The sequence below is a fragment of the Rhamphochromis longiceps genome, linkage group LG3 (genome assembly GCF_057381845.1).
Source record: "Rhamphochromis longiceps isolate RC_006_pf linkage group LG3, R_longiceps_female_GT1.1, whole genome shotgun sequence".
In the NCBI taxonomy this organism is placed as follows: Eukaryota; Metazoa; Chordata; class Actinopteri; order Cichliformes; family Cichlidae; genus Rhamphochromis; species Rhamphochromis longiceps.
In genome coordinates this window covers 71,806,192-71,818,358 of record NC_140559.1, presented here as the reverse complement: position 1 = coordinate 71,818,358, position 12,167 = coordinate 71,806,192, and the positions used below count along the sequence as shown (strand labels likewise).

The window sequence follows — 12,167 nt, the reverse complement described above, 5'->3', positions numbered from 1 at the left end:
CGACATCTCACTGATTCTGATCCGCGGGTCCGCGCTGTGTGTTTACGTCTTTGTGCAGAAGCCGTGTACCTGCTCTCATTTACTGTCTTAGCTGTTTGGTGGTTGTTGAAATTTTGTGAGGTTTCACCAGAGATTCTGGCATTTCGGGTAAAATAAATTTATATAAAAAAATCGATTCAGGATTTTAATGAATCGATTTCACGTTATCCAAGCCAGAATCGATTTTAATCAATAAATCGATTATAAAAACCCACCCCTAACTAACAGGTTGCTGAGTAGACATCTGTGTAGTGGTTTGTTTGAAATCTAACACTTTTTCCTTCAGTTTCCTTGTCAAGAATTAACTTCCTGTTTAACTGAAACGCCTTCCTGTTCGACTGAAACGCCTTCCTGTTCAACTGAAATGCCTTGGTTTTTCAGTAGTGTGTGTGAGAGCGTTTCAGTAGTGTGTGTGAGAGCTAAAATTTCAGTAGTGTGTGTGAGAGCGTTTCAGTAGTGTGTGTGAGAGCGTTTCAGTAGTGTGTGTGAGAGCTAAAATTTCAGTAGTGTGTGTGAGAGCGTTTCAGTAGTGTGTGTGAGAGCTAAAATTTCAGTAGTGTGTGTGAGAGCGTTTCAGTAGTGTGTGTGAGAGCGTTTCAGTAATAATGTCCCTTACGGCACCTCATATTAATCCACCAGTGTGCTCATGCTTTTTTAAGTGAAAACATATTTTTAATGATCAAATATAATTATGTTTGTTATTTGTGGAGTTTAAATGTCCTTGACAGAGACAGATGATGATCATTATCCTGCACTGTGGTCTCAGGTTTGGTCGAGCTAGCACAAAGAATGGCTATGTTGAACTTCCTCCTGGGATCTACACTAAGAAGTGAGTCCAACATTAGCAGGGTCTCTTTCCTTTATCTGGATTCACTTTAGCATTCACAGTCACGTGAAGCTTGTTATTAACTCGATAAGTCAACCCAGGGTTTCAGCTGAGCGCTCACATGAAACACATGGTGTTGGCAGCATCTGATCAATCATATTCATGGAGACGTGTATCAGCAACAGAGCAGCTGAGTTTGCAGAAGGAAGTCAAACTAAACCACAGGAACAATATGAGGAGATTACACACATAATAAAATACTAGCAGTAACACAGCTGCTGCAGACAAATCAGTCGTGTGATCGTGTGTGAGAGGAGAAGGACTGTAAAGGAGTTTGGTGTTAAAAGCTCTGTATGAATGTGGGAGACTTTGAAGGGCTTTAAAAAGGCCAATATAAAATAAAAGGCAGCAAAACTGCTGAGTGTGAAAGTCACCAGACTTATCAGACCTCTGTGATTAAGACCTGTAAGAACACCTGTTTGTACTTGTTGGCATTATATCAAACACACACGTATATTAAGCCTTTGTTTGAACTCTGGTTGAATTTGTTACTTTCAGACTGTGAAACATCACAGAGGCTGCAGCTGCAGATCTTTTATTCACCTGGAAATTTACTTTAAATGTTAGATGGAAAATGTATTGCTCAGTTTAACCAAAGTAAGAACAAGAATCCATAAACCTTCATAAAGACAAACATCTCCCAGAACATTGAGCTGCTGAAGTGTCACTGAAGGGAAAAACTATTTGTCCTCCTCCATCCAGCAACACCTGAAACACCTGAGTGGAAGCTCCTCCCTACACTGTGTTTGAAGCAAAGCACAAAGGAGACACCTGCTGGAGCAGCTGGAGTCCTACAGACACTCAGCCTCTTCACTACACAAACACCTCCTACAACATCCACTCTTTCCACTCTGACTGCTGTGTTTGTGGAAACACTCCAACACACACCGCTTCACATACCAACATAGAAATGTGTGAAAAAGAGCTGAGCTGATATTAAACATGAGGATTTATTCAGAAATACAGAGTCAGGAACAACATCTAGACACACATTACCTCTCAGCAGCAGAAGAACAGCCTTTAAAGTATATAAAAGCATCCTTCGACTCGTTGCTCTTTAAGGAAACACAGCTGGGTTCAGGTCCAGGAGATTCTGGCCTCTTATTGATCCTAAAAGAAAAACAATAAATGTCACAGCTTCATGAGACAGGAAGGAAAAACTGGAAATATTAAGTTAAAGACATGATGAACAATCTCATAAAAATAATGTACTTACTCTTTGTCACATAACAGTCTTTTGTTAAAGTAAACACCAACACCCTTCGACATGTTGCTCTTTAAGGAAACACAGCTGGGTTCAGGTCCAGGTTCTGGATTAGTTTCAGGGTTATGTCCAGCTGAGCCTGGTACGCCCCACAGCTCTGGGCTTTAAAACAACACACACAGAGGTATGAGTGTGAATAATGATGGAGCAGTGATGTGAGTGCTGAGCTGTGACATGGAGAAGAGTCATGGACAGTTAGAGATGGTCATCTCACCTCTGAGCTTTGGTCTGGCTCTCATGTTCCCCACACAGAGTGCTTTTAGAGGGAGGGGCTCCCTCCTCTCTGTCCTCACACTGATCCATGCTGCTCAATTCACATCAGCTCACACACACTTTCTACCTTCACCTGCAGAGGAAACACAAATCATTCATGTGCACATCAACTGAGAGCTGCAGAGGTCGTGTCTGATGTGTTGGACTAACATCCATCTGAGACGCAGCTTTCATCAGTTCACTACAAAAAGTGTCACAGAGCCCAGTTCAGCCTCCAAATCCTCCATTACTGTAGTCCTACAAAGCAGCAGGTCAAACATGGCTGCAGAGAGCAGCTTTATGTCAGTAACCATGTCCAGGACCGAGCTGACTGCTTACAGAGTTCATACTCTAACTGCTAGCTGCTCTGCTAGCTAAGCTAACTCAGTAACAGTGACTCTGACAGCAGTTACTGTGGAACAGCGGCTGAGCTCAGGACACATTCAGTGTGTTTAGTCTGAGTCCTGGACTCTGATTCAATGGATTCAATCCAGCTCAGAGTTTTATGTCTTCATCAGAATAAAATACATGTACTAATATAACAGAAGTAATGCTCTGAATGCAGGACTGTAATGGAGGATAAATAAGGTTTTTACAGCCTGAAAGAAACATTCAGTTCATATATTTGTAGACAGTGAAGCAGTTTTTAATACTGCAGCTGTTTCCTTCACCTGTGTGTGTGTGAGCCACACTTTCATGTGCTGCTTTAGAAATATGTGGTCTGACTGCTCAGACTGAGTCTAGGAGGAAAGTTCACACGCTGGAGAAAGTTTTGTTCCTAACTTTGTCAGAGTTCGGCTCCAAAGACAAAGAAGACGGAGCTCACAGTCTGTAGATGGTCCTCAGTGTGTGTGTGAAGCACACAGGAGTGTGTTTATGTCAGCAAATCAGTGTGTGTGAAGAGTCTGAGGGAGTGTGTGAATGAGACTCAACACTGAAACCAACAGTCCAAGAAAAGCGTCTGGATTTCTTTAAGTTTAACTTAAAGAAGTCCAGACGCTTTTCTTTTTGTCTCCATAATGTCTCCATAATGCTGCAATGTTATCTGCCCCAGAAACACTGTGCAGAAGCTCTGATGGTGACACAGAAAAGTCACAGTGGAGATACTTCTGTCCACCTTTGATTAGACTCATTATAAAAAGGAAACAAAGTTTGAACACAGTCATGTTTCCAGTTCACTGACTTACATTTATTCCATGGACACTCACTCTAACCTGAAGCACAGCTACAACCCAACATTGTTGAGGCCTCATCTCCTCCTTTCCTGACTGTAGAGGTTAAATATGCAACAACCAACAAATAAAAGAATTTGGTTCATTTCAAAGAAATTCACACGGTGACCAAGTAAAGTAACCGTAGTAAAGGAGACAACATCCCGTTGATGGTGGGATTATTTGAAAGATTTGCTTTAGTCACGTCACCAAATGCAGTTGAACCACCCGTGGATCCATGTTTGACCATTCTACCACTCTGAGCTCTGCTTTTGAATCATTTTATTATTATCATCATTCATTGATTCATTCTTTGGAGGGGGGCTATTTCCTAATGCCGCCCTAATAAGCTGATGTTCAAGGGGAAATATAACAGAAACTCTTTCAGTGTTATTCATTAATAAATTAACAGATAAACTGTGAAGAAGAAAAAACTGAGATTTAAAGGAGAGAGTGAGAAACTTGATCATCCATCCTCATAATACATGTTTATCAGTATCTGCTGTGACCATACTGCAGTAATAACTACAAGTCTACATTTCTGTGACTGTTGATCAATCACAGCAGGAATCTGAGCTCATCTCTGCACACAGAGCAGCTTCAGCTCTGGGATAAACTGCTCGCTTCACGTCCTTCTCAGCTCACAGACACTCATCCTGATATTTTCCTTTAACATTTGATGGTATAATTCATCTGAGTTTACACTTTATCTGCATAAATACAGAAAAACAGACCCAAACACCAGAAACCATCAGTTTCACGATCAACGGGAAGTGGCTCAAACGTCACAGTTTCATAACGTCACCCTGAACTCCACTCACGGAGTTTCTGTCGCCATTGTAGTTTTTAAAGTCCCGTGATAAAGGCGGGTCTTTCTGTGAATCCGCACGCTCATTGGCTAATAGCTCGAGATTGACACATCGTTATCCAATGAGCGTGCGGGAACTTCCGACATAAAGTTGTTTCCTTTGAAAAACCAAAGTCTGATTATTTTTGCCTCCACTGACGGAGCCTGTTGTTCCCGCCACAGAGACACAGTAATGTCAGAGCGGTGTTAACACTCACCCTGCCTCAGCACAGCTCTCACTCTCCTCCTGCTCTCTCACACTAAACGGAGGCTCAGCTAAACTCACTTCCTCTCTACTTACAGGAAACCAGCGCTCAGAGGAGCCGACCGGCCTCACATTTCACCCACAGACACGAACAGCGTGGAATTATTTTATGTCATAAGAAGAAACATATTCATGTTAACACTCACCTGCCTCAGCTCCACCTTCCTCCTCCTGCTTTCACTTTCACTGCTGCTCCCTAAACACAGAGGATGCTGGGACTTGTAGTTGTTTCCTTCCGGTGCGGTCTTCCTCTTTGTTTGTTTGTGTTTGTGTTCAAGTTATTTCGATCATGTAAACATCAACAGAACACGTGAAGCCACACAGAGTTTGTATGTCGAGGTGGGTAGGAGGGTTTGAGGGTTTGGGGAGGGGTCAGAGGGAAGAGGTCTCTCAGTCTTGACAATCCACATTGATGGCATTGCATCTTTCAGCGTGTTTGTGGGTCGATTTGGATGCTCCAGGTGTGAGAGCAGCCACTCAGCCTCTGCTGCAGATGTGTGTCACAAGTTCATCTAGTAGTGAGACGGTGGCGCAAGATGGCGAGTTGAGCAGTCGCACGAATTAGGAGCTCGTTGAACTTGTCCCAGAATTTACTTTGTGTTCGTTATTGTTTCCACTCGAAAGTAGTAAAATGACTGCCCCAAGTATAGTTAAACCTGCTAAATTCAAACTCGACCTCAAAAAACAAGAAACAACATCGCCATGTGATGGAAAGGAAGACAGCAGAGAAGGAACGGATCATGACTACGTAGAAAAAACCTTGAAAAAAGAGTGGACGAGCAGCTAGCTGACCTGAGTGTGCAATGCAAGCAAGCTAGTACGATGCTAGCCAGCCTAGCCAAAGCGGTTCAGTTCAACTCGGAGGAGGTGAAAGAATGTAAACAAAAGGTTAAAGAGTTGGAGAGACGAAACGAGCAGTTGACCAAAGATAACTACGATCTCAAGGAGAGAGTGTGAGAGCAAGAAAGGTACAAAATGAGGTGGTGCCTCCGGATTAAAGGATTAGAAGAGAAAAGAGATGAAGGTGTCAGATCGCTGGTTATTGGAATTCTTGGCAAGATCGCACCTGATATGATATCAAAGCTTGAAGAATCTGTGGATGTGGTGCATAGAGTTGGGAAGAAGATTGAGAACAAGGTCCGACATATCATCATTCTGTTTGCTCTGAGACACGTGAAAGAGAAGATTTGGCGTCGCACCAAAGATTCGGCTGTTTGTAAGAACGGCGGTTTCCACTTCGCTGAGGTACTGCCGCGGGAGGACTGGGAAGAGAGGAGGCGGCTGTGGCCGCAAATTGAACAAGCCAGACGGGCTGGGAAACGGGCCTTTTTCCGGGGTCCACATGGATACATCGAAGGACGGAGGATCATCGACGTTGAATGAAAGACTTGATGTAAGACTGTATACAGTGGAATATTATTAATGGGACAAAAGAGTTCTACTTAAAGTTAAAGGTTATTAGTCACTGAGTTGGTGACAAGTGTTACAATTTAAACTCATGTTTATATATTTTTCTTTTCTTTTTTTTAAAAAAAACGTTATTTTCTTAGCATACTCTTATTATGGTTCACTCAAAAATTTCTTTTGGTTCATTAAACGTTCGGGGTTTGAAGGAAATTGTTAAGAGAAAGGCACTTTTTTTATTTTGCAAGGGGCAAAAATGTCACTGTCTGTTTTTACAAGAGACTCACTCTGTGGATGCCGATGTTACCTTTTGGGCTAATCAGTGGGGAGACAAGATTCTTTTCAGTCGTGGATCTAACAGATCTGGAGGTGTGGCGATTTGTTTTAATAAGTTCCCAGGGGAGATTATAACATATAAAGCTGATAGTGAGGGTCATTGGTCAACTGCAGCTTGAAGAGCGAAGGTATATTTCTAATTGTTACAAATCTTTATGGACATAATAACGAAGGTCAAAATAAACGTCTATTGGAAAATCTAACAAATGTTATTTCAGAGTTTAAAGTTATGTACCCCACAGATTACATCCTAGTAGGAGGAGACTGGAACATGACCTCAGATGAATGGATGGACAGATGGCCTCCTCGCTTAGGAAGGAGGCAACAGAATAACATTATTGAGAACTTTTCTAGTGATAATAATTTTACAGACATTTGGAGAAGTTTGAATCCTGGAGTTAAGAATTATTCATGGTTTAAACCTAATGGAGAAAGCAGGTCAAGAATTGATTATTGGTTAGTGAGCGATGACATTTTGAGGTGTACTTCACCATCTAAAATCTCCAAAGCACCCCTATCTGATCACTGTTTCATTGATCTTGTCTTAGAACCAACAAGGATGAAACGTAGTAGCAGGGGATATTGGAAATTTAATGCCAGCCTTTTAAATAAGGACAAGTATTGTGATAAAATTAGACATAAAATTACAGATATAAAAAATGATGACTCAGTAGTGGGTAATATACAGAAATGGGAACTTATTAAATTCAAAATCAGAGAATTCACTATAAAATTCTGCAAAGAACTGAACAGGGAAAAACGGGAATATGAAAGTAATTTACTTCGTGAAATAACTCAGTGCTGTAGTAAAGAAAAACTAAACGTGCAAGAAAAGAATAAATTGATGGAGTTACAAACTAAATTAGACGATCTTTACCTAGAGAAAGCCCAGGGTGCCTTTATAAGATCGAGAGCCAAGTGGATTGAGGCAGGTGAAAAGAACTCATCATATTTTAGTAAGCTGGAAAAGTGCAGACAGCAGAGAAATCTAATCTCAAGCTTGTTGATAAATGGGACTGAATGTAAAGATTTCAGAAAGATTGGAAAAGAAGTCTTCACTTTTTATTCCAAATTGTACTCCTCAGAATATTCAGCAGCTGATTCTGATAGTTTCTTTGATAAGATTCATAATCTCATCCCATGTATTGACAAGCCGTTCAAAGATCTGTGTGATTCAGAGCTTAAAATTGAGGAACTGGATTTGGTGGTCATGAAAATGGCATTAAACAAGTCCCCAGGGACAGATGGACTCACTACTAATTTTTATCAATTCTTCTGGAAGGACCTAAGAACTTTATTGTTTGATGCATTAAAGGAATCGATAGAGAAAAAAGAAGTGATGCCGAGCACGAAACAAGGGCTGATAACCCTGATCCCTAAATCGGGTAAGGATAAAAGAATTTTAGACAATTTAAGACCCATCACCTTACTAAACACTGACTATAAGATCCTGTCTGGAGCTGTAGCTGAGAGGCTAAAGAAAGGCATCTCAAACATTATCAGTGAAACACAATCAGGTTTTTTGAAAGGAAGACTAATTCATAACAATATTAGGCTGGTTTTGGATCTCCTTGAATACAGTGAATTAATCCAAGAGAGAGGGTACATCCTGTTCTTGGATTTTTACAAAGCATTTGACTCAGTTGAACATACGTTCATATTAAAAACTCTGCAGTCTTTTGGTTTTGGAGAGGAATTTATCAATGTTATAGAGATGCTATATAATGACATTAACAGCTCTGTTTTGCTAGAACATGGTACATGTTCAAGGTTTGAGGTTAATAGAGGGATAAGGCAGGGATGTAGCAGCTCACCACTTCTGTTCATCATGGTTGCTGAGCTGTTGTCTATTTTCATCATCATCATCATCATCAACTTTATTTATAAAGCACTTTAAAACAACCACAGCTGACACAAAGTGCTTTACATTGGAACTGTAAAATAAAATTACATGAGATATAAATAAAAAACAAATAAAAGAAGAGTGAAATCATTAATTAAATAACTACTGCATTAAAAAAGAAACTAAGTCTCACTGAGGTTAAAAGCCAAGGAATAAAAGTGGGTTTTAAGACGTGATTTAAAAGTGGACAGTGAAGGGGCCTCTCTAACATGCATGGGCAAATTATTCCATAATTTTGGAGCCACAATAGAGAAGGCCCTGTCCCCTCTGAGCTTCCTCCTGGATCTCGGTACCTCCAGGAGCAGCTGGTCAGCTGACCTGAGAGACCGACAGGGTATGTGGGGATGAAGAAGCTCAGAGAGGTAAGGCGGGGCAAGACTGTGTAGACATTTAAAAACAAACATAAGAATTTTAAAATTAACTCTAAAAGACACAGGCAGCCAGTGCAGAGAGGCCAGCACGGGGGTTATATGCTCTCTTTTTCGAGTTCCTGTTAGGAGTCGTGCAGCCGCATTTTGAACCAGCTGCAGACGTGAGAGCAATGACTGACTGACCCCCACATAAAGTGAGTTACAGTAGTCCAGGCGGGAAGAAATAAAAGCATGGATCACTGTTTCAAGGTGCTGCCTCGAAAGAAAAGATTTTAGTCTTGCCAGTCGCCTTAAATGATAAAAACTGGACTTCACCACTGCTCTGATTTGGTTGTCCAATTTAAAATCACTGTCCAACTTAAAACCAAGGTCAGTAACAACAGATTTAAAATAGACTTCCAGGGATCCTAAAACAACAGAGGAGGACTCACAGGGACCACTGGGTCCAAACACCAACACTTCTGTTTTCTTTTTATTAAAATTTAAAAAGTTTCGAGCCAACCAAGCTTTAATGTCATCTAGACATGTCAAGAGAGGTTTTATGGAGATGGCATCCTTGCGTTTTAGTGTCAAATAAATTTGGCAGTCATCGGCATAACAGTGAAATGAGATCCCATGCCTTCTAAGGATAGAACCCAGAGGCAGTAGATACAGAGAAAAGAGCAGTGGCCCTAAAATTGAGCCCTGTGGGACACCACATGACAGAGGAGCAGAAGACGATTCGTAACCGAGAAGGCTGACAGAGAAAGTTCTATCTGACAAATAAGACCTAAACCAATTGAGTGCAGTGCCACCAATACCCACTACATCATGTAATCGAGAAATTAAAATATTGTGGTCTACTGTGTCAAAGGCAGCAGTTAGGTCAAGCAAGACAAGAACAACATGGTTACCAGAATCACATGCCAGAAGGATGTCATTAAAAACCCTTAGTAATGCAGATTCTGTGCTGTGAAGGGTTTTAAAACCTGACTGAAAAACCTCAAAGATTCCATTTTCATCTAGAAAATCTTTCAGTTGACTAAAAACAATTTTCTCTAAAACCTTGGAGACTAAAGGCAGCTTGGAAATAGGCCTATAGTTCGCTAAAACTGTGTGATCAAGGCCAGGTTTCTTAAGCAGTGGCTGTACTACTGCATGTTTGAAATTTGCAGGAACCACACCAGAAGACAGACTGCTGTTAATAATGTCAAGGAAATACTGTTGTATACTAGGAAAAATTTCTTTAAAGAATTGTGGAGGGACAGGATCCCGTGGGGAACCTGTGGGCTTAATATGGCGAACCACATCCTCTAAAGAGGAGAGCGTCACAAGCTCAAACTGAGTGAAAACAGCAGCGCAAGGGACAGAGACAGAGGGGTCAGAGTCAGGAGCTGTGATAAGAGCCCTGATGGTGACAACCTTTTCAATAAAAAAGTTCAGAAAATCATTGCAAATCTCAGGAGAAACTTCCAAACAGACATTCAAAGGAGTATTAAGAACAGTGTCAATGGTCCTAAATAACACACGTGGGTTATGACAGTTGGAAGAAATAATATTTGCAAAATATTCCCTTTTTGCCTCTTTAACAGTGTTCTGGTAGCGATGCCAGCAGTCTTTGAGAATTTGAAATGATACATGCAGTTTATCCTTTTTCCACCTCCGTTCTGCTCGACGACATTCCCTCTTAACAGCACGACTGCTCTCATTAAACCAAGGCTCAGGTTTAGCCTTAAGCTGCCTGGTTTTTAAAGGAGCCACAGAGTCCATGATTTTTTGACAGCAAGAATTAAACCAGGAATGTAGGTCTTCTGTGTCAGAGGAATTATTTTGATTAAAAACAGTCACATTAAGGGGTTAACTGTGATGGGTGAACAGATAATAATCAGTCAGCTGGCAGATGATACCACCCTGTTTCTAAAAAATGAGGACCAGATTCCTTTAGCCTTGCAGGCGATCAACCATTTCTCCAAAGCTTCTGGCCTACAGCTGAATATTAATAAATGCAAAATTCTAGCTCTGCATGAGTGTCCCCTGCAAGCAATAAATAATATGCAGATCAAAAAAGAGGTGAAGTATCTGGGCATTGTAATTTGCAAGGATAAGACATCAACAGAAAATAAGAATATCTGTACCAATATAGAAAAGTGTAAGTCAATTTTAAACATGTGGCTGCAAAGGGACATAACTCTGTTTGGGAGAAGCTTGCTAACCAACATGGACAGTCTGTCCAGACTCATCTATCCAGCCTTTTCTCTGCCCATACCTCCAAAACTAATTAAATCTATAAATACTCTTAATTTTAGGTTCATATGGAGGAACAAATGTCATTATATAAAGAAAAATGATGTGATTAAGAATTATGAAGAGGGTGGGGCTAATGCCACTGACTTTGATGTTATGAATGGTGTACTAAAATTGAAATGGTTAAGATCTTTCATTAGGAACAAAAATTCCTTTTGGAACATTATTCCCAATGTGATTTTTGGCAAAATGGGTGGAATAGACTTTTTGTTACGTTGTGACTTTGATTGCAGTTCGTTACCTGTTAAACTCTCAGCTTTCCATCAGCAGGTCCGTCTCTACTGGAAATTAATCTATAAACATAGCTTTACTCCTCACAACACCCCTATATGGAACAACAGGTATATCCGTTTGTGTAGGAAATCTGTGTACGTGGATGAATGGAGATCTAAAGGGATTTGGGCTGTAGCTCATTTTATGGATGATAATGGGGTCTTACTAAAACATGAGACGTTTTGTGAGAAATTTGATGTAAGATGTACTGCTAAGAGATATAAATCCCCAGTGAAAGCCATCCCAGTCCCTTTGAGATCAATGATAAAAGAAGATATTGTGCACTCTAAAATTTCTCCTGGACTGAGGCAGCTCTGCATAGCTGGAGTTGAATTTGGTGACAGCAGGTTTACAAACAAAGTGATCAGGAATATTTTGATAAATGAAATTTGCCCTAATCCGGTTAAAAGAAATTATATCCTTAAAGAATTTGAGACCATGGAGGTTAAGGCGATAAGACAAAAGTCTACAGGGAGAGCAGAATTATTAGGCAAATGAGTATTTTGTCCACATCATCCTCTTCATGCATGTTGTCTTACTCCAAGCTGTATAGGCTCGAAAGCCTACTACCAATTAAGCATATTAGGTGATGTGCATCTCTGTAATGAGAAGGGGTGTGGTCTAATGACATCAACACCCTATATCAGGTGTGCATAATTATTAGGCAACGTCCTTTCCTTTGGCAAAATGGGTCAAAAGAAGGACTTGACAGGCTCAGAAAAGTCAAAAATAGTGAGATATCTTGCAGAGGGATGCAGCAGTCTCAAAATTGCAAAGCTTCTGAAGCGTGATCATCGAACAATCAAGCGTTTCATTCAAAATAGTCAACAGGG

The 12,167-nt window shown here is 40.6% G+C and overlaps 1 protein-coding gene across 1 annotated transcript in view; it reads right to left on the bottom strand.

Moving 5' to 3' along the window:
• The window catches only part of LOC146676677 (protein NLRC3-like), a 157,268-nt gene extending 154,745 nt beyond the window's left edge, over window positions 1-2,523 (bottom strand). Inside the window, exons 1-3 of the mRNA XM_085402108.1 lie at window positions 2,404-2,523; window positions 2,142-2,291; window positions 1,922-2,035 (exon numbers count right to left, since the gene is read on the bottom strand). Coding sequence (XP_085258234.1) covers window positions 1,922-2,035; window positions 2,142-2,291; window positions 2,404-2,492 — 353 coding nt within the window. The 5' untranslated portion in view covers window positions 2,493-2,523. The remainder of the gene's footprint in view (window positions 1-1,921; window positions 2,036-2,141; window positions 2,292-2,403) is intronic.
• Window positions 2,524-12,167: the final 9,644 nt, after the last annotated feature.